The sequence below is a fragment of the Python bivittatus genome, unplaced genomic scaffold (assembly GCF_059951505.1).
Source record: "Python bivittatus isolate LINGU-HERP-01145 unplaced genomic scaffold, Pbiv_v1 ctg000020_np1212, whole genome shotgun sequence".
Taxonomy (NCBI): domain Eukaryota; kingdom Metazoa; phylum Chordata; class Lepidosauria; order Squamata; family Pythonidae; genus Python; species Python bivittatus.
Window position 1 is genome coordinate 118,084,133 of NW_028277030.1, and position 22,359 is coordinate 118,106,491.

The 22,359-nt window shown below is 37.6% G+C and overlaps 1 protein-coding gene across 4 annotated transcripts in view; it reads left to right on the forward strand.

The window, feature by feature from the left end:
- CAMKMT (calmodulin-lysine N-methyltransferase) overlaps window positions 1–22,359 on the forward strand; it is a 331,308-nt gene that overhangs the window by 290,511 nt on the left and 18,438 nt on the right. For 3 of the 4 annotated variants that reach the window (XR_015797399.1, XM_088147696.1, XM_088147704.1), the window contains exons 8-10: window positions 10,639–10,713; window positions 17,496–17,559; window positions 22,212–22,343. Coding sequence is in view for 3 of the 4 variants with exons in the window: in XM_088147696.1 (XP_088003822.1) it covers window positions 10,639–10,713; window positions 17,496–17,559; window positions 22,212–22,343 (271 nt within the window). In the remaining variant the exon portion in view is untranslated. The remainder of the gene's footprint in view (window positions 1–10,638; window positions 10,714–17,495; window positions 17,560–22,211; window positions 22,344–22,359) is intronic. The other variant, XM_088147718.1, reaches the window with a different exon arrangement.

A 22,359-nucleotide genomic window follows, 5' to 3' on the forward strand; every position in this document is an offset into this window, starting at 1 on the left:
ATCCCAAGATCTTTACTGCAGCCTTTTCAAAGGATGGGCTAAGTTTCACAACTCAGTTAGAAGTTTATCATCAGTGTGGACTTTCCAGCACCAAAGATGATCCATGATGACTAACATATCATCTCTGGGAATGGCCAGCCAAAACACAATAATCTAAGTATCTGAACATTTCTCCACTAACCCTGGCCATAAGACAGGTGCTGTTACAGGGTCAGAAGAACAACAGGCTACCTGCTTGTAAATAGAGTTGCATCTGATCAAAACTGTACAGCTCAACTACTTATTTGGGGGGGGGGGAATTAGATTTATCACCGGAATATTTAAGATCTCTTGATGATACTGATGTCAAGAATTTAAATACTGATGCTTCAGACTTCTCAGCCATTTTGGAAAAATAAACAATATGTTCATGGCAAATAAGATATAATTGCCCATGCCTGTAACTGTTATCAAAAGTAATAAATAAGGGGAAGGCTCTTAACTCAATAGCAGATACAAGCTTTGTATGCAAAATATCTGAGGATCAATTCCTATCATCCTTTTGCCTATTTCTGGGCAAAACTGTTATCTAAAATATTGATGAATCCCAGTTGGACAGTGGACAGAGTTAATTCCAAAGACACACATACGGTCTTCCTGCTTACATATGTGGTCAAGGTTCTCAGATGAGAATCTTTGTCTGAGCACTAGATTGTAGCCCATAAAGCCCATCTTTTTTAACCCATAAAAAAGATTGTTTTGACGGATATTATAATTATGATATTGATCATCTATGCCTTATCCCAAACAATAATATTTTGCTTATAATTCATATATTGCCTTTGTGTAACCTGAGCAAGGTGGTAGTATATGATGTTAATATGTGCATGAGCGAGAGAATAAGACTATAATGTATTTATTCAAGTTGGATTGAATTAATTTGAATTAAATTACTCTGATTCCATTTGATTTTATTAAATTATACAAAACAATCATAGTGATAAAATATCTCATTTTTCCGATCTTTGATTGTTAATTGCTAAGCTAAATATCTGAATTTTCTAGCCTTTAGCAGGGTCAGAGGAAGACCAAAATCGGAGGTGGGGTGATTTGGGCAGAAAAGAAGGTATTAGTGAAATGATGTAAACATTTGAGCTTAGTGGTAGGAGGGGACTGGCAACAGATGCAGCAACATTTTCTTGTGTACCTTTTTCTTCATTTAGCTGCCCATTCAATGCAGAGGTAAAACCCTATGTAGAGGCTGCCAACTGATCATTCATTCTCTCTCTTCCTTTTCCTGCCCCCCAATCCCTGGATTAACAGTACATGATGGTCTGGGGGGAAATGGCAACTACCAATTCTCTGAAATTCTCTGGAAAGCAATGTCATAGGCTGGGAAGGGAGAAAAGGAGTATTTATCACATGGCAGCTGCCAAGAGAATTGCGTATAACTGATGCTAAGTTTGATCACACACTTAAATGTAAGTTCTTCTCCAAAGCATAACTTTGCTCCTCATTTATCTTCAGATGAAGCAATAGAAAGAAGGGTATCTGCTTTGATCGCTTTCCACATCTTCATAGGTAACCTGGATAATCAGTGGGAGAATTCCTTCTCAGTTGAGGCACTCAGTCTTTGTAAGGTCCTCCCAAGTGAGACTTCCGTGGCAACAGCATACACACACACACACACACACACACACACACACAATTCCAGGTATGAAGCGGCTGGATAGCAGAGTGGTTAGAGCACTGTCCTTTGACTTGGGAGACCAGGGTTTGAATCCTGGCTGGTACCTACCTTACCAGTAGGGGTCCTTGGGCAAAGACTCCCTAATGCTTCATCTGCCTACCTTGGATATAAGAGTGACATGAACTAAGAGAGTCATGCCAGCTCAGACATTGCCCCGATTAACAAAGTCCGTTCCAGATGTTGGGGAACCAGGACAATCTGACAATAAGTGGGCTACTGGAAAAACCATACCTGGATGAGACAAGAGAACCTGGAATTGATGGAATGCCACTACAATAGTAGACCTAATGAGAGGGGATATATGAAACGTATGAGGGAACTGCAGATGGACAGACCGACATCCACACTAACTGAGAAACAGCTAGTTATCCAACACTTCAACATAGTGAAGAGGAAGCTGCTATCACAAGAGCATAGACCAACTACACATTACATCCTGGATTTGAGAAGACCCAGAAGAACAACTGGATTTGCAGCCAACACCACCTGAAGCTGGAATGTCACTGCCATCCCCTCCATTACAGAGCACAGCAACTGATATGAAGCATAATATCATGAACAAACTAGTTATAGTCAACCCTTAAGACTGATTACCAAGGCTCACCATAATTCAAACCAATGAAGTGGCATACATTACAGCTGCTGTGATCCTGGAGATGGTTGGCTATGCGATCCCCCCCCCCCCCCCCGGAAAATGAGGTTGGAGGCAAAGATCAAGGCAACTCAGAAGAAGTTAGTCAGCTGGTGGAACTACAGAAGGGCGTGGAGATTAAGGATAAGACTTGGTTACTGGAAAAATACAAGGGCCTGACTTCATCTGAAGCTCCAGAGACTGCTAAACCAAGTCTCACAGCACTGGCTACCAAGTTAAGGAGATACACTAGAGAAGCAGAGGCCAAGAAGATAAATGCCCTGTTTTCCAAAGGACCATCCAAGGTGTACTCCCAACTGCAGTGCAACAACACAGTAACAGCAGAGCCATCAACAGCAGAAACTGAACAGTACTGGAACAACATATGGGAGAAAGAGAAGACACATAATACCAGTGCAAAGTGGCTGCAGGACCTGAGAGCCGACCAGAGCAATCTCCCAGAACAGGAATCAGTCACCATCACAGTAGCAGACATCCAACAGTGGGTCAAGAACACGAAGAGCTGGACAACACCTGGCCCAGACATGATCCACACCTACTGGCTAAAGAAACTAACAGCAGTGCATGAACACCTAGCAGCACAGATGAACCAGCTGCTAACAGCAGGCTCCCACTCTGACTGGCTAACACAAGGAAGGACAGTGCTGATAACGAAAGACGCCCACAAGGGAGCAGCACCTTCCAACTACTGGCCAATAACCTGCCTCCCCACAACATGGAAAGTCCTATCAGGCATCATAGCCACCAAGCTACAAGACCATATGGGTCAGTATATGAGCACAGCTCAGAAGGGAATTAGGAACAACACCAGAGGCTCAAAACACCAGTTGCTCATAGATAAAGCAGTTGCCTGAAACTCAAGGTCTAGACAGACCAATATGAGTACAGCCTAGACTGACTACAGGAAAGCCTATGACTCAATGCCACACACGTGGACCTGTGAATGCCTGGCCCTATACAAAGTTAATAGGACACTTAAGAACTCAGTGGGACTGTGGAAGGCAACACTGGAAGTCAACTCAAGACAGCTCACACAAGTGGCCATCAAATGCGGCACATACCAAGGTGATGCACTGTCCCCGCTGCTGTTCTGCATAGGCTTGAAGCCCCTCAGCCAGATAATCACAAGGACTGGATACAGATATAAGTTCAAGAGTAGAACTACCATCATCCACCTCCTCTTCACGGATGACATCAAGCTGTGTGCTAAGAGTGAATGAGACATCGACTTGCTGTTCCACCTGACATGGATCTACAGTGAGGACATTAGGATGTCATTTGGACTGGAGAAGTGTGCCAGATGGTAGTAAAGAGAGGAAGGTAGTTAATACTGATGGGGTGGAACTACCAGCAGGCCATATAGTAGACATACAGACCAGCTACAAGTACCTTGGTATTCCATAGTCACATGGGAACCATGATGAGGAGACAAGGAAGACAACAACATCCAGGTACCACCAAAGGATAAGATAGGTCCTGAAGAGCCAGCTCAGTGGGAAGAACAAGATCCATACCATCAACACATATGTCCTGCCAGTCATCAGATACCTTGTTAGTATAGTGAGCTGGCCAAAGGAGGACATGGAGGCTGCCAACATGAAGATCCGGAAGCTCCTCACAATGTACAGAGGTTTCCACCCCAGGTCCAGCACCCAGAGACTGTACACCAGCCAGAAAGAGGGCAGGCGAGGTCTGGTGAGTGTCAAAGCCACTATCCTGGACAAAACCCAGAGCATCTAGGAGTAGATCAGTAAGATGGCACCCAAAGATGACCTGCTGAGAGAATGCCTGAGGCAGCAGGAGACATGGGAGGAAGTTCAAGCAGAGGAAATGCCATGGCAAGACAAGACCCTGCATGGGATCTACCATCAACAAGTAGTTATGGTGGCTGACATTGGGAAATCCGTCAGTTTACGTTCCAATTCCAAAGAAGGGCAATGCCAAAGAATGCTCAAACTATCGCACAATTGCACTCATTTCACATGCTAGCAAGGTTATGCTCAAAATCCTACAAGCTAGGCTTCAGCAGTACGTGAACCGAGAACTACCGGATGTACAAGCTGGGTTTCGAAGAGGCAGAGGAACTAGAGATCAAATTGCCAACATTCGCTGGATCATGGAGAAAGCACGAGAGTTCCAGAAAAACATCTACTTCTGCTTCATTGACTATGCAAAAGCCTTCGATTGTGTGGATCACAACAAACTCTGGCAAATTCTTAAAGAGATGGGGGTACCAGACCATCTTACCTGTTTCCTGAGAAATCTGTATGCGGGCCAAGAAGCAACAGTTAGAACCAGTCACGGAACAACCGATTGGTTCAAAATAGGGAAAGGAGTACGACAAGGCTGTATACTGTCACCCTGCTTATTTAACCTATATGCAGAGTACATCATGAGAAATGCCAGGTTGGAAGAATCACAAGCCGGAATTAAGATTGCAGGGAGAATCATCAATAACCTCAGATATGCAGACGATCCCACCCTAATGGCCGAAAGTGAAGAAGAACTAAAGGGCCTCTTGATGAGGGTGAAGGAGGAGAGTGCGAAAGCTGGCTTGAAACTCAACATTAAAAAAACTAAGATCATGGCATCTGGACCCATCAATTCCTGGCAAATAGAAGGGGTAGAAATGGAAGCAGTAACAGACTTCATTTATTTGGGCTCCAAGATCACCGCAGACGGAGACTGCAGCCATGAAATTAAAAGATGCTTTCTCCTTGGGAGGAAAGCTATGGCAAACCTAGATAGCATATTAAAAAGCAGAGATGTCACCTTGCCAACAAAGATCCGCATAGTCAAAGCTATGGTTTTTCCAGTAGTAATGTATGGCTGTGAGAGCTGGACCATAAAGAAGGCTGAGCGCCGAAGAATTGATGCCTTTGAACTGTGGTGCTGGAGAAGACTCTTGAGAGTCCCCTGGACTGCTAGGAGGTCAAACCAGTCAATCTTAAAGGAAATCAACCCTGATTGCTCATTGGAAGGACTGATAATGAAGCTCAAGCTCAGATACTTTGGTCACCTAATGCGAAGAGAGGAGTCTTTGGAAAAGACCCTGATGCTGGGAAAGATTGAAGGCAAGAGGAGAAGAGGACGGCAGAGGATGAGATGGTTAGATAGCATCACTGAAGCAATGAGCATGAAACTGAGCAAACTCAGGGAGGCAGTGAAGGACAGGAAGGCCTGGCGCAATATGGTTCATGGGGTCACGAAGAGTCGGACACGACTTAACGACTGAACAACAACAACAACAACAACAACCAGTGGCTGGAGAGGGCTGAACTAAAAGACAGCACTGAGGCACTGATTATAGCAGCACAAGAACAGGCACTAAGCGCCAGATCCACAGAAGCAATGGTCTACCACACTAGGCAGGACCCAAGATGCAGACTGTCCAGAGAGGTCTTAGAGACAGTCCAACACATAGTGGCATGGTGTAAGATGCAAGCAGGAACAGCATACACTGAACGGCACAACCAAGTACCTGGCATTATGTACAGGAACATCTGCACAGTGTAAGGGCTAGACCCTCCCAAGTCCAGATGGGAGATTCCACAGAATGTTGTGGAGAATAACAGGGCTAAGATCCTGTGGGGCTTCCAGGTCCAGACAGACAGGCAGGTACTGGCCAATCAACCAGACATCGTGGTAGTGGACAAGGACCAGAAGATAGGAGTGGTGATAGATGTAGCAGAGCCAAGTGACAGCAACATCAGGAAGAAGAAGTATGAGAAGCTGGAGAAGTACCAGGGCCTGAAGGAGGAACTAGAGAAGATGTGGAAGGTAAAGGCCAAAGCGGTCCCAGTGGTGGTAGGAGCACTCGGGGCTGTGACTCCTAAGCTGGGATAGTGGCTCCAACAGATCCCAGGAACAACATCAGAGTTCTCTGTCCAGAAGAGTGCAGTGCTAGGAACAGCTAAGATACTACACAGAACCTTCAAACTCCCAGGCCTCTGGTAGAGGACCCCAGAATGAGGAAAACTCATGCCACCCATAGGGGCAAGAGGAGATTTTTGTTTGTTTGTTTATAAAATCATTAATATTTTTTAAAAATCATGGCCTTTTATACCTTGGCTGAATTTGGTTAATGTTTTACTGCCTGGTTTTTGTTATGTATGCCTTCGAGTCAGTGTTGACTCCTGGCAACTGCCTGGACAAGTCCCTGCAGTTTTCTTGGCAAGATTTTGGAAGTGGTTTGCCATTGTCTCCTTCCTAGGGCTGAGGGAGAGTGACTGGCCCAAGGTCACCCAGCTGGCTTTGTGCCTATGGCAAGACTAGAACTCACAGTCTTCCGGTTTCTAGTCCTGCCTTAGAAACCACTATACCAAACTGGCTCTCCTTACTGCTTTACCATAATTGTAAATCAATAGTTGATTTTATTGTTTTAATGGTTTTATTTTTCTAACTTGTCTGGGAGCAGGAATGTTAATGGGTAATACTGACATTTTAAAAATATCTGTATACATAAATATGTTATATTTTATACTGTAATAAAAATTAAATTGTAGTGATGTTTTAACTCTATGACTTCCATTTGCATTATTTTCTTTCTTTTCAAGTGATTGAAAAGAATCCCTAATCTTTTCTGCACTTGTAAAGAAACATTACAAAAAAGTTCAAAAATGAAACAATTCATTTCACTCTTGCATTGCACCTACAGAAAATAGTACCTGGGACTGGATTCTCACTGAAAATTACTGATGGAGAAATGGTATCCCATTTAAATACTGTTAGATATTTACTTTAGCAAGGCTTCCATTCTTTCATTGATGTGCACTTACTTATATTTCCTGTGTTCTCCATATCTGAGAATTTATCTGTTGGGGAATATAATATCATCACCGAGATAGTACTGGATCAGTCAAGAGAATTAAGGGAGCACTCTCTGAAGTTAATATGTGTTGTGCTCCTGTAAAGAACATTGAGTTAGATATCTGTGGCCTGCCACTGCAGCAGCTGGAGAAGGATGCTCGGTAGCTCATCAAGGCGCAATATTCTTACACCTACTCACAATGTATAATTGGAACTTACCTGCATTTGAGGATTTAGTTAGCAACATATTCCCATTTATGCCCATTTCCTGATTCCTCTGGATAGGTTAAGCTCTGTATGAGTTAGTTTACTGAGTAAGGGAGAGTTACAATAGCCATAGATAATGTACTTGTGTTTCCTGCTGACCTTTTAAACTTCACTTTTGTTATTTATGGCATGCAGTTGCTTTTATTCTACATGTGCTATCACTAAGATCTCCATTATGTGTTTAGGTAGACACTGGGGCTGAATTATATGACCCCATGCTGAGCATCTTAATATATTGTGTTTCACTGGATTAAATACTTCTGGAATGATGTTGTGATTTGCTCCTAGATAACACAAATCATATCTTCCATGGCTGGTGAGGGAATAGGTCTTCTTCTCAGGCTTTCTACTGCCTTACAAATGTAAATTCACAAACAATAACTACTGTACATTGTGGTTTGAACTATGCTACTGGGAGAAAATAGAATCTTGTAGGATCTTAAGATAATGGGCCATTCCTTTCTGCCCTTCTATCTGTCATAGTTATAGTAATGTGTCCTTGTTTAGTTTATTTAATTCAGTTATTGGATTCCATCAAAAATTTCTGGATAAGAGGTCATGTTATTTGCTCATCTAGTTCAATATGGAAGAGTTTATAGAACTGGCAAAATGTATATCTGAAATCGTGGACAGCTACTGCCATTCGGTATAGATTGCACTGAATCAAACAGATCAGAGGGATCTATTGTCAGCATAAGGTCATTTCTTAAATTGCACTATTGTCTGCTTTGATGGCAACAATTTTCTTATCTTGAGCAGAGATCACCTGCTTCCTTTATCTGTTTAATTTCCTTATCCTTAACTGAAATTGAACCTGAGAACCTTTTGCATGTCCTGTACTATAGAGCTATGATTTACTCCCTTACATATAGAAAGTTAACATGGGGTTATTAAAAGGGTATTTGAGAAGTCCTCAAAGAAGTAATCTTGTATCTCCAACTAGAACTTCTAGAACAGAAGTATTGTAGTGTGCTATTTGTCACATTTGAATGTGTCATAAGGATCTTGAGTTGATTGAGAGAATTTCTATACTGCCTGAAAAAAAATAAGCTATCCTGAGCTGGCTCCAGGAAATCTCTCCTGTATGTATCCTGTGCAAAAGAGTTTTTGATACTTCTGCAGTGAAAATGGCTAAGAGGGAAAGTGCTATCTATCAGAAGGTGGCAGAAGTAAGCATGTGTTACTTCCTCCCACCCTCTCCAAGAGATGATTCCATCTAAACAACCATGTCTCTCTTCTGGTTGAAAAATTATGTAAATGAAAAAAAATCAGAGAGATTTATTCAAAATGTGGCGGGGGGAGGGGAGGAAATATAATGTATTTTGAACCAGTTAGTTAGCCTTCATGAATGTAGTATATGTGTGTGTGCATGGACTGGACTAGCCAAAAGAGTAGAAAGGCAACTCAAGTTCAGTTGTTTTATCTGAATTTTCCAGATTTATATTTTAGAGTGTGGTTCTTTTGAAATTAAAAAACCCAATGAAATATGTAGTGCATGAACATGGTTAAGAATCCACAAGTCTTCAAAGTGCAATGGATAATGTTGGACAATTACAGAGTCATCTTCAATATATTTTGGACAGGTAGCCATAAATAAAGAGGATTTAGGAAAAATAATCATCAAGTATTGTGGTTCTTACTTGTCTTCATGGATTGCTTTTCAGTGGAATGAGAGACTAGTGATGGCCTTTAAAGCTAGCAACTCAACCACTGGCTGCTATTGCAGCTTCAGGGTGTTTTTTTTTTTTTTTAAATCAAAATCAAATGAGAACTAGCAACCCCACCAACTTACCTTTACCTAATTTTCACTGTTGTAACCTAAGTTTCCAGGGAAACAGGGTTGAAAAAGCCGCCAGTAGCCAGCAGGCAGTCAGCAGCTGAGAGTGAGAACTCTCCTTTGTCACTTTCCACTAGTGGATGCCTGCTGAGCCCTGAAAGTGCCAGTTTGCAAAGCCACCTAGGCTTCGAAAATGTGTACCCACTTTATAGTTTAAATGGGTGTGAATGTATGGGTCTGTATATGCATGCACGTATGTACTCGGGGTTGTGAGGTTATTAAATTAACCTACTGTTTTTCCCCCTTGGAATGGCACAATACATTCCAGGAGGGTAAATTAGTGAGTGAATTCTGCATTATTATTTTGTTAGTCTGATATTCTACACAATCTTCCCCATGATGCTGTACACATTTATTTATACACATAAATGTGCAGCACTGATTGTTTTTTTCAAGGAGTCTATTCAATAATCTTGTATGTACATAAGACATATTGCTGAACAGTAAAAAACATCTCTCATAAAGAAAAAATTATGGGTAAACCATAAACGTGAATCATATAAACTACTGCTGATGATGATGTGAACCAGAAACAGTTATCAGCAGAGAATAAAAAGTCCTAAAATTGAAATAAATATGGACAAATTGAATACATCCTTCTCCTCTCTTTCTAGCTTTATTTGTACCAGTGACTGCAAATGAAACATACATTTCTTATTTTGATACCAAATCATAAAATAAAAACAAAATAATAGATTTTGTAAGAAAAACAAGTTTAAACAATATGCATATAAATTTTATTTTTAAAAAATAACTTCTGATTCTGATACTCATAATTTTGTTTTGGAAATGAAATATAAAGCTTGCTTTAACTCTAATATTCCAAATGTTAGAATTAAACATCATGAACCAGTCAAGAACAAATCTTAGTAGTGTAGTGTTGGCATATTTTCAAGGATGCTTATGCTTGGGCATTCTCTGTCCTTCCTATAAAGCTAAAGGAAACAGTTGCTTCATCAATGAGAAAGTCAGCAAACACTTATCAGAACCAGCAGAGAGACAAGAAAGCAATCTTTCGGTTTGTAAATATATACTGCAATTCAATAAGCAATACTGCAATTTACTATATACCAATTTAATTAGTAAAGGGCAAAACTCTAGGCTTCTTGTATATATTGATTTACTTACAGGAATCTTTTTAACCAGCTGTCCATATAAAGCTATATTTTATAGGAGATGTCAGTAATTTACACATGTATATGTGCTCTTTATCATCATGTTATGTACTTTTAATCAATCAATTCTTTTGACTCTATGCCAAACATACTAAATGCACCTTGTTTTAGAAATGAAAAAGACGAAAACATATAAGTGTAATTTTTAAAATCTTTTCTTTCTTTCTAGCATTTTACGATGGGATAATGAGACAGATGTCTCTCAACTGGAAGGACATTTTGACATTGTTATGTGTGCTGACTGGTAAGTACATAAAAATCATAAAATTCATGTGAGAAAAAAATAGCTTCGCTGGAGTAATTGTACTGTGCTGCTTGCTGATGGCTAAGCAAAGTCAACAAATGAAGCACAAAGCCACCTTAACCTCAACAAATTAATATTCATCTCCATGTGACAGTTCTAAGGTAGTCTTCTATCACACAGTAACTTCTACCACATTATTTCCCAAAGATTGATTTTGAGAAGCATTTCCATTTTCTGGAATTGCCTCTGTTTCATGCTTGACGTATCAGTAAATGGACGACTTAGGCAAATTGCAAATAATTATGGCTCAGTGAGGAACAGTCTGGAGAAAAGGGAGTTTATCAACACAAACAGCTCAATTAGCTTACTTCTTAGGAAAGATCTGACTATTGATATAAGAGGATATATATTCTGTGTTCCCCATTTAATCTTTGGGAATTTTCTCTCCATTTTTAAAGCTGCCAAAGAAAATAACAACAGGCATCTCCTGAGTGATAATCAGATGTTAAAATTAATAGTGAATTAATTGTAATAAAAAGAAATCAGAGAAAAACATATTTACCTTTGGTTAATTGACAAGTAACAGAATGTTTTGTTATGTATCTAAATAAATTCGGCTACTGATATCAACTAATGTTTATTTCTGATGACTTACCTAATGTATAAATTCCCCAATGATTTCAGTTGAAGTGTGCTTTGAAAATATATTTCACCATAAATATTATTTCACATAAATACATAACTCAGTTTTGTTTAGCTTCTTTGATGCTGGTCTGAGACAGTCCATGAGATTTTGGCTATTGACTTCAGTGAAGCAAATGGCATGCAAGATAAGAAGAATAAATACACAACATTTTTTATGCAGGCATTCTTCATAAAAATATTCCAGTATTCTAAGTGACTGAGAAATCTAAACAATTTAAAGGAAAAACAAACCATGTGTCCTTTAAAATGGTGAATTAAATTCATGAGCTATAGACGTGAATTTGAAAATGCATCTCTTAATAAAATATTTCCAGTTCTGTATAACGCTTTTCTTTGTCTTTTATTTTCTCCTTTTATGACTAACCAATGAATGAAACAGGGTTTCTTTTCCCAATGCATAGCCTTTCAGAAAAAACTTCTTTGTTCCCAAAAAGGACAGACATGGGTTTCTAACTAATCGCTGATAATGTGCCTCAGAGATGCATCATCTGATTAAAATAAGGAGCTAAACAACACCATATGATTTCAGCAAGTAATTTAGTAAATGCCTTCCTCACCAAATATTAGAATGGATACTCTGGGTTTCATTGCACAGATGAAGTTAATGCTGGACAGGATTAGATCAGATTAAGTAGGAAAGTCAGATCAGATTCTGGCGGACATGAGCAGGAGGGCAGCAGTCTTCTCAGAGGCTTAGACAAGGCTTGCATAGGGATGTTCTCCAGATTATGTGGGTGAAGCAAGGTTTGCCAAGAGATTTAGAGTTAAATTTGTTCTTCGCACAAATATCAAAACAATCTGACTATTGTATCTCATTTACTCCTAATACTTACCCCATGTCATTCTACTTGCTTGGTAGAGAATATCAGAAAGAATAAGATTTAACTCAACTTTTTAAAAACTCAGAATTATTCTTGTCTATTGTTCCATTGTCTGATGAATAAATTGCTAGAATTCCAAGAATTGTTGTCTCACTAAAAAACAAAGAATTGTGGTTAATAGATATAGCTTAATAGATATACATTCACTCATAGATATGAAATGCACCTAGTTCTGTGGATTTACCAGTATTAATACAAAACATGTTTCAATTAATGTCTACCAAAAGAATAGCACAACAGATGCTTTTAATATTTAAAAATGGATTATGTTTTGGCCCATGATGAAATATAAGCATATTCACATATTTGTTTGATGAGCCAAATATCACATTTTTTCTTTTTCTTTTTCTAAAAGAACACAGAGTTTATAGTGTGATATATAATCTGGACTGCTAGAATTACATTAAAATATATTTTCAATTTTTTCCATATGGAATTCCATTCTAAATAATCACACTGGGTAAAAATTTATCACTATGAATATATATGATAATATCTAAGAGGTTTCATAGCTGTGTAGAAATGAAAACAAAAAATAGGTGTAATAATTTTGTAATATCCATTTAACAACATTATCCGGATCATTGTCAGCTGTTAAGCTCTGGAATTAGAATAAAGCAGAAACCTTGGTTCAAATATTAAGGGAAATGACAGATTCCTATTGTGCTGTTTCCAAGAAAATTGGCATAGTACGATGCTCTGATTAGCTAGCCATTGGTACTGTTTGATCCCATTTATTAAAATAAGAAAAAAAGCAAGCTCCATTCATCAATGCATTCCAAAGTCAGACTGAGATTCAAGTTTAAATATGCATGACTATAAAACCCAGTGTTCTGCTAAGCTGTTAAATCATATCTGTGTTTGCATTCTGATACTGAAATAGTTGGTGCACAGAGATAGAAGAAACATTAATGAAGCTTTACAATATTTAGAAATTACAACAATTATCTATTACCTAAATCAGGCCAGGCCAGGTATAAAATAAATAAGAAATAAGATTAAATAACTTGCGGCTAGCTAACCACTGGAAATTTGGGGAGTAACTGAATAAAGAATATTCAGGCAAGAATAAAACTATAAATATTAGAGAAAAACACATGGTATTGTGTACTTACAGTATAAGGTAAAAGGAACACAGTACTAACTTTTAGGGCAGGTTTGTGTGTTCAGTTTAAGGCACAGTAAATACCAGAGGGGCAAATGGTTTCTCCAACCATTAGATAAGGAATGATAACTTGAAGTAAATGATCAATGTTAATAGCTTTATACCATTCATTTATCAAGTTGTAGCCACAACAATCCTGTATCAAATCTAAACCTATCCTGTGAATTTATTCTGACACTTTCAATCATGGCTTGACTTACCTATAGCTGCCAGAGCAACTGACCTATGCCACTGCAGCTGAAATGCTATTAAACCCCCAGGAATTGGGAAAGCATTGACTGACAGTACTTAGGTGCCCCATCTTTTTTCTCTTTGAGTTATTAAGACAGGTGTATTTTTGTACTTCCTATGGGCTATTGAAACTTGATGGATCTATGGGCAGAGCAGGATTGTCACAGTGGCATTTTTCTGCATCAAAACTATGGCACATAGCATTTTTAAAAGTGGCTACAGTGACATAGTTATGAACTTAGCCTATATAGCCAAATGTTCAGGCATGTAGTGTAGTGTTTTTTTTCCTAAGAAAAATGTTAGTTCAATATGATATGCCATATAAACATATCGAGCAATGCGTCTTTGGACAAAGAAATTGACTCCAGGATCAGCAAGGCCAGCCAGGCACTGGGGTGGTTGCGTACTAGAGTGCTCAATCAATACAACATCCGTATCTCCACAAAGCTAAAAGTCTACAGAGCTGTGGTTATCCCTTCTCTTCTATATGGATGTGAGTCCTGGACTCTGTACTGAAGGCACATCAAACAACTGGAGAAATTTCACATGCACACTCTCTACTCCATCCAACCACGTCTCCAAACTGGAATCTTGGATCACACCGAGTCCACCAGCATTGAGTCCCTGATTATCAGAGCCCAGATGCGGTGGGTGGGACATGTCATCAGAATGGATGACCACTGTATGCCTTGCCAGTTGCTCTAAAGTGTACTGGTGTCTGGGAAGAGACCTCGAGGTCAACCACCCAAGCACTATCAAAACACTGTGAAAGAAACCCTATGCCACTGTGACATCCAGCCAAGGGAACTAGAAGCTGTGGCTGCTGACAGAACCCGCTGGTGAGCCTTGTGCTATGAAGCCTCCACCAGCTTCAAAGACAGGCACCACCAAAAACTGATAGAAAACCATGAGTGGTGTCACAGAATAACACCCACAGTTACTACAACAATGGACTTCCAGTGCCCCCATTGTAGTAGACTCTGCACTTCCAGACAGGGACTGCAGAGCCACCTCTGTGTCCACAGATGAACTGCACAACAGCATGTCTTCTTCAAACCTGAAGGACTACCATAAATATATATAGTAAATGTTGGTGTCTGAGAATGGAATTGGAACTGTTTTGGTGGCTTTGATTAATGTAAACAAGGAGGGTTTTTTTAAGTGGAGTTTCTGCTGGTAAATAAAATAAATAAAAACAGTGATATCCTTCTTCAGAAAGTACAGAGCTATTGGGATGGCAAGGGACAAGTACAGATGACATGAGCTTGGGGGAGACAAAGATTATCAACTGGATTTTACTAGAGGAAGTATCTCTATCTCTTCAATTTTTGTATGAATGGCAAGTACACATTTATTTCAGGGATCAGTCCATCCATTTACAGATGGTTTAATTTCAAGACTGGTTCATGTGAATTCTATTTCTGATTTCCTCTGAAAGCATTCACTGCAGTTGGCATAAACTGCATATTGTCAGAATATGCGTGATAGTCACACCATCAAGAATACATGCATGAGCTTGTTGAATTTTATAGTAACAATTTATTGTTCATTTCGATCAAGTTTTCCCATTTGTTTTCATTTTCTATAATGATCTGATGGTCTAGAAATAAGGGATGCATTTCTCCCCATAATGAATGTGTTTCAGTGCATGACAGCTTTGCTGTTTACTGAAGCTATGCAAAACTGCTAATGACGAAGAGTGAGCAACTCAAATTTATATCAGAAGCACCAGCCATGTACGGTGATTCTTGGCTGTCATATTACATGCAAAATAAAAAGATGTGACATTGTAATTTATTAAATAAAAACAGATATCAGTGCTCCAGAAATGCCAGTAATAATTCACAAATAAAATATAAAGTATGTGGGCTTCAACTTATATCTGGAAAATATTTTCAGAAAATAAAATCTTTGTTTAGAAAATGTCTATGGGGTTCTTCAATTCTGAGAACATCTTTACAGAAAATGGAATTACCAATTAATGAAGGAGGATTTGGTTTTCCATATCTGAAGCTATATCATCATCCTTACCGATTGTCAAGAATTAAATACTGGAAGCCAACAATTGGTGTTAATTTTCCAATTTGGGCAACTTTGGAATATACATATATAGCATCTTTGGTTGGATGGACAGTATTAGGATCTAAATATACTAAAACTCTAATATCACTGGAAACAATTTCATCAGTTAGAAAGCTATGGAATGGAATATCTAATAAAAAAAGATTTGACCCTTTTTCCCATGCCAAATTGACTTTATGGGGAAACCCAACTTTAAAAATTGGGAAAAAGATGGTGATATGAAAAAATTGGATGGAAGCCAGGATATTGACTTTGGACCAATTGATAAATGATGAAGATGAATTTTAACATATTCTGTGTTAAGAGATAAATATCATCTATCACATGTAATCCAATGGCAATATTTACAGTTACAACATTTGTTAACAACATTGTTTGGACCAGCATAATTTTGAGCTTCTGAGATACCTGAGATATTAGAACAACTTGTTAAATCCTTTAAAACTAAAATTCCTACTATTAGTTTTTATAGATATTTGGTATCAATAAATCAATTGGATATGCAAATGTTAAGAATGAGTAAAATAAAAATTAGAGGTTCCTATATTGTCTAGGCAATGGGAGAGTGTTTTAACTTCTACAGCAAGAGTGTCAATGGACCTCAAATTACAACTTATACAACAAAAAATAATATTTAGAATTTATTGGACTCCATTACATTTGTATAGAAAAGGAATGTCAAAAACAGCATTTTGTTGGAGATGTAATAACAATCATTCTTCTTTAAAACATATGTTTCTACAATGTCATATACTTACCAAATTTTGGGAGAAAGTGGTAGACTATATAAATACGATTGTGCAACAAAAGCTAAAATTTTCAGAGGATAATATTCTTTTGAATTATATACCTAGTACATGGAACTTGACAACCTTACAACATAAATGGATTCTTCATGTCCTTACTATGGCCAAAAGACTGATATTGCAGCATTGGAAAAATAAATGTATGGCCTCATTTACTCAATGGATTGAAGACCTGATTGCACTTGCTACTTACGAGGGGATTGCCATAGATGTAGATTTTGTATGGATAAATATAATGAAATATGGGACTCACTTATACAAAATACCGTAGGTTAAAAAAAGTGAACTATCCTATCAGTGAGATATCCTTGTTCTTTTTTTATTTATTCTGCAAGCCCCCGTGGTGGTTTGCGAAATAAATTTGCCACTGCCATGTTTATTTTTATTTCTGTCTTCTAGTGTCTTGTTTAGTTTTAGATAGGTTTTTAATTTTATTTAATATTTCAACTATAAAGACCTGTTTGAGAGCTAAAATGAGTGTACAGTATGTGTATGTGTGTATATGTGTATACACACATACATATACACATACATACATACATACAAAGTAAACTGAATCTTTCTATAAAATGCAGGGGGGGAGTCTGTTTTAATATCAATTTCTTCTCCAGAAACAGAATGAGATTTAATCATTGTATATTGTATTAATCCTGATTGTATAACCTAACTACTTATGTTAAAAATATTTCATAGAAAAGCATTTCTTGGTAATCCTTTGGTCTTTAGTTTCAGACAAAAATAGTTACTAGTTTCAAAATTTGTTTAGAAAGCAGGAACTGGAAAGAACTTAGATTCAGTTTTTCTTCATAGCCGTGTGTAAATATATGTAATTAGCCTTATACTTATCTGCATTAGAATCATTAGAACTGAAACCCCTTTTTAATCTAAACACTGTTTCCTTTTCAATGTCAGCCTGTTTCTGGACCAATACAGAGCTAGCCTGGTGGATGCAATAAAGAGATTACTTCATCACAGTGTAAGTATGTTTCTATTTTCTCCTGAACATGGGCTTCAGAATAATTAGTCTGTGCACAATGATTGAGAGAGTAATGGAATGGCAGGATTAACGTCATGTAATACTTTAATACTTATTATGTCCAACTTCAATTGAGTCTTCTAATCTATCAGATTCCTTCCTAATCATAAACTAGAAAACTTCTTATACTTGGCCTTCTGATAAGGAACACAGTGGGTAGTAAAATAAATGAAACCGCTTCAAAGATACTGTGAGATTATTTTTATCAAAGCATTTCTTGAGTATTTCCCTTTGATAACAATGTCTTCATATTAAAGTAAAATTCTGATATTGAAAAATTTTATGTTAGCTTCTGTCATGTGTAATCCCTTCAATGGTAACCTTTGTCATTGTGTATTTATATGTTACAAAGTGCTATTTTTATTGCTACTTATACTAAATGATTTTTATAGTATAGTAATTTTATAGGAAGTGAATCAATACTTGAAGGGATCTAAAACTGATTATTTTATTTTCTTCCTCCCTTTTTTGCTGTTGTTTTTAAACTAAATAAACTGCGTGTGAGTACTTGTGGGGTGTGTTTTATGCTACTGCTCATTGAAAACAAAATAATTCTGGTGTATTGAAATTTTCTTTTAGATCAAAACAAACAAAACAAAACCCTTATATGTATAAATGCATAAGTTAAAATCTTAACCTAACCTAATGGTTGGAAACAGATTCTGAATGTATGAAACACTTAGCAAATAAATGAATATGAAATATACTACATTCATTCAGTCTATGGTTAAAAGAAGTTCTGCTTGCTATTGCCAGAATAAAAACATCTTAACCTTGTCAAAGCCGTATTTGGGTGTTGAGATGAATTAAAATTAAGAACATCTTTTCGTGAAGAGAGGCATTGCCAATCTTAACCGCCAGGTCTAGCGTATTATTGTTGTAGTTGTTTGTTATATCTCAACAACTAAATAATAATAATATAATTTTTTTAAAAACAGCTCCTCCAGCTTCTCATTCGTGACCTTCAACAGCTAGGTTGGACAGGGATCCAGTATACATGGAAAAGCTAAAAGCCTAAATGCTGTTGGACTGCTTGTTTCAGGAAGAGTACATTCTGAGAACCATACTGAAAGCACATATATTGTAGTTTGATGAAGCGATCCATTAACTTTATAGATTCAGAGTTGTCACCTTCAAGCTTTCCCTTGTCTATTGTTCTAATTGAATTTTACTTACATCCTTATCTGGAGATGATGATGACTGCTCTCTGAAACACCGGAAGAATATACAGGTAGTCCTTGGTGTGACTGTCTCACTCAGTGACTGTTCAAACTTACAACAGCACTGAAAAAGTAGATTTATAACCAGTCCTTGAACTTATGGCCATCATAGCATCCCTGCAGTCACATGATCGCGATTCAGGCGCTTGGCAACCAGCGTGCATTTATGATGGTTGAGCATCCCTCAGTCATGTGATCACCATTTATGAACTTCACAGCTGGCTTCCAACAAGCAAAGTCAACGGGGAAGCAAGCAGTAAGTCACAAGTTGTGGTCAATGACATTGTGCTTAATGACTGTGGGTGATTTGCTTAACGACTGCAGTGGAACTGACATTGTAAATTGGGCACAGTCATGTGATGTTTCACTTAACGATCGTGCCGCTTAGCCATGGGGTTGCTGGTCCCAACTGTGGTCAGTAATTGAGGACTACCTGTATACTAAAGATTTAACTTCAGTCTTATACATATTTATCTGGGAATAACTCACTGAACTTAGAAAGAATTATTTCTGAGTGGAGACATTCATAGGATTGTTTTCTGAACTACTCATCATAGTCAAGTCTTTGGAGGATGCATATTGAGCTGATAGAATAATTTTGACATACCTATATTGCAAAGTTTTACATCTGACAGGTCGCTGAGAACTGAAATCCTTTGAAGGGGAAAATTCTTGATCTCCTGAGCAGTCTGCCCTAGACCTTTCCACTATCATCCATCTTTACAGGAAATCCAGACCCTATAGTCTCTGCACTGAGAATTCCTCTGTGGCATCTGAGGCTAGCCAAACCTTTCTTCCTACTGTTTGACAAAAGATTATTCAGACCATAGAGGAGCATAAAAATTGTGATTTTATTAACATTTAGTTCTGAGTTTCAGTGAGACATTTGCCTCTATGCTCCTCAAACTTGTGTTTTTTCCTATATGAACCAGTGAGCCAAACCCATTAGCTTTATTACATTGTAATTTCATGTTTAATTCATACCTTGCAGTTTTCTCTAGATCACTTAAAGTATTTTCATTTTTTAGCATTAGTCTTTATATACATATATCTTCCTCAGTATTCACTCCTAATGAATTAATATTTGTGTTTTCCCAAAATGAGCTTCATTTTGCCACTGTAATCTTCTGTTCATTTGTTATATGATTTATTTTGATGCCACTTTCCCTCAGTGAACAGTTTAGTGTTTGCTATGCCTTTGCTGCAGGGTCAGTCTGCTGACAGCATTTATATCAGAGCCTCCATTTGTAAAGCAATATCCAGGAAGATAGGAATGTTGCCATCCCTTTTCATATGTCCCTAAATGTCCAATTTTATAGGATTCACCTAGGAATTTAGTGATAAATAAGAACCAAATGGTTTTGTAATAGCAGCAATAATGATGATCAGAATTCAAGAACTGTGCAATTTATACAGCCATGCCCGAATGATTAATTACATTAAACTTGGAATTGCAATGCAAGCAGAATGGTCAAACTTTGATTATCTGGAAGAATATGTTTATATTGAACTGAGCAAAAATCTTGTTAGAGGGCAGTGCTTTTCAAACTATCTACCTTCAGATAAATCCTTTCAGGTTGATTTTATCTCTTACAAAAACAAATGGGCTCTGCAAAAGGTCCGGATGAATGGCACAGGGCATACTTAACTAATTCAAGGCACTTCCCAAGTCTTTCCAGATTCAATATTGCTTTAAATTATCTGAAAGTATGTTTTAGAATGCAGCCAACAATCTGCAGTGGCTTTTATATAGCACTAACCTAGTGAGATTTACTTATTTAGAGATGTTATAATTTTAAATAGCTGATATTTTGCCATTTAAGTGAGGAACATTGTTTAAAATTATATTTTAAAAGTATAAAATCCTTAGCATTAAGAATAACCCATGGTATTACAACATAGGAACTTATAACATTTCACATGAATTAGATGTATGGAACCAGATATGAAGATATAAATCTTCTCCCAGAATTGTACAATGCTGAATTGTCTATTCTATTTGTGTTCATTATTTTTTGCATTAATTTGCTTTTTACCAGTTTAAAAATCATGGGGCTGTTTGGTCTTTTGGTAAAAGAGATAGTAGGAAAGTATATCTGACAGTAAGTTGCCAACAGTTCAAATATACCTGAAGAGCTACATTGCAGAATGCCTAACACGGCACAAGACTTCTGAAGTTTGGAAGAGGAGGTGGCTGCTGAATCTGGATTCTCTTTCTTGACTATTTTCTAATGTACAGTAAGTAACCTGGGCAGCATCCCCAATTTGATGGCCTCCATTTGTGCATGCCAATTGGCAAATGGCAATTGTAAACCAAGACATCCGGAGAGCACCTGAATAAGAAAGATTTCATTAAGGCGTTGAAAGCCACTTCTGCACTGAAGCCAAACTTCAACCCTGTTTGGAAATAAAAAACAATGAAATAATCACACTTCTGAATTCAGTGATGAAGCTGTTTTTCTTACTGCATCATGAATCTGCAGTTTCCCCATCATGGAACACTTCATACCAAAATGCACCAACAGTAAGACTTGTACTTTCTTGGTGCACTGAAGAGCACTGCTAAATACAAGTTGAATCCATTACCACTATTGTTTCATTATGAAAATCTAACTTGAAACAGTAGAAAAATATATATTATAGAGTGGTTAAATTTATTGGATTAAATCCCAATTTTATGCCAAGAGAAGGCTGTTTTGGCTGTGAGTTTTTCTACATTCTCCACTTCATTCCAGTTCTGACAAAATTTTCAGGGATATTTGGGGTCCACAGCAAAGGCCTGAGATATGCTATGTGGGACAGTGATAGTAGACATTCATTGGAGAAAATCAGATGGAAATGCCTTAAGCAAGCAAAGCTCACATTATGCAAGTTGTTTTCACCCAGTTTTTCCAGTTACCCCTTCCACTACTACTGCTCCTCTGTTCCTTATCCAAGACATTTTTTGTAAATCCTACAACCACTAGGAGTGTCTTTTCTGGTAGCTGCAATGGAAGTAGAAATGCATAAGATTCAGTGTGAAAACACCTCCCACTTATACAGTTTTACATGCAACACCATTTGTACACTTATCCTAATTCTAAGAGAAATTAAATGTGATTATGGATCAATTTTGTTTACATCTTATAGCAATTTTCTTTAGCAACTTGATTAATAAGATAATTAGACAAAAATTGTGTGAAAAAGATAAAATAAATTTTGATTACAGTCAAGTGCAAGTGTTCACATTTGGGGAAGTTTGTTTGTTTATTTATAGCATCTTTTTTCAAGATCTTCCTGCTCCTATTTTTCAAAGAATTGTCCACCTTAACATTTTTATCAATTTTATGTTACAATTTAAATAAAAATGTATAAATGTTCTTAATGTTCTAGGGGAAAGCTCTGATATTTGCTCCACTTAGAGGAGATACTCTAAACCAGTTTTGCAGTCTAGCTGAAAAGGCTGGTTTTTCTATCCAAAGACATGAAAATTATGATGAACACATCTCAAACTTCCACTCCAAGGTTAGTTTTCTGTTCA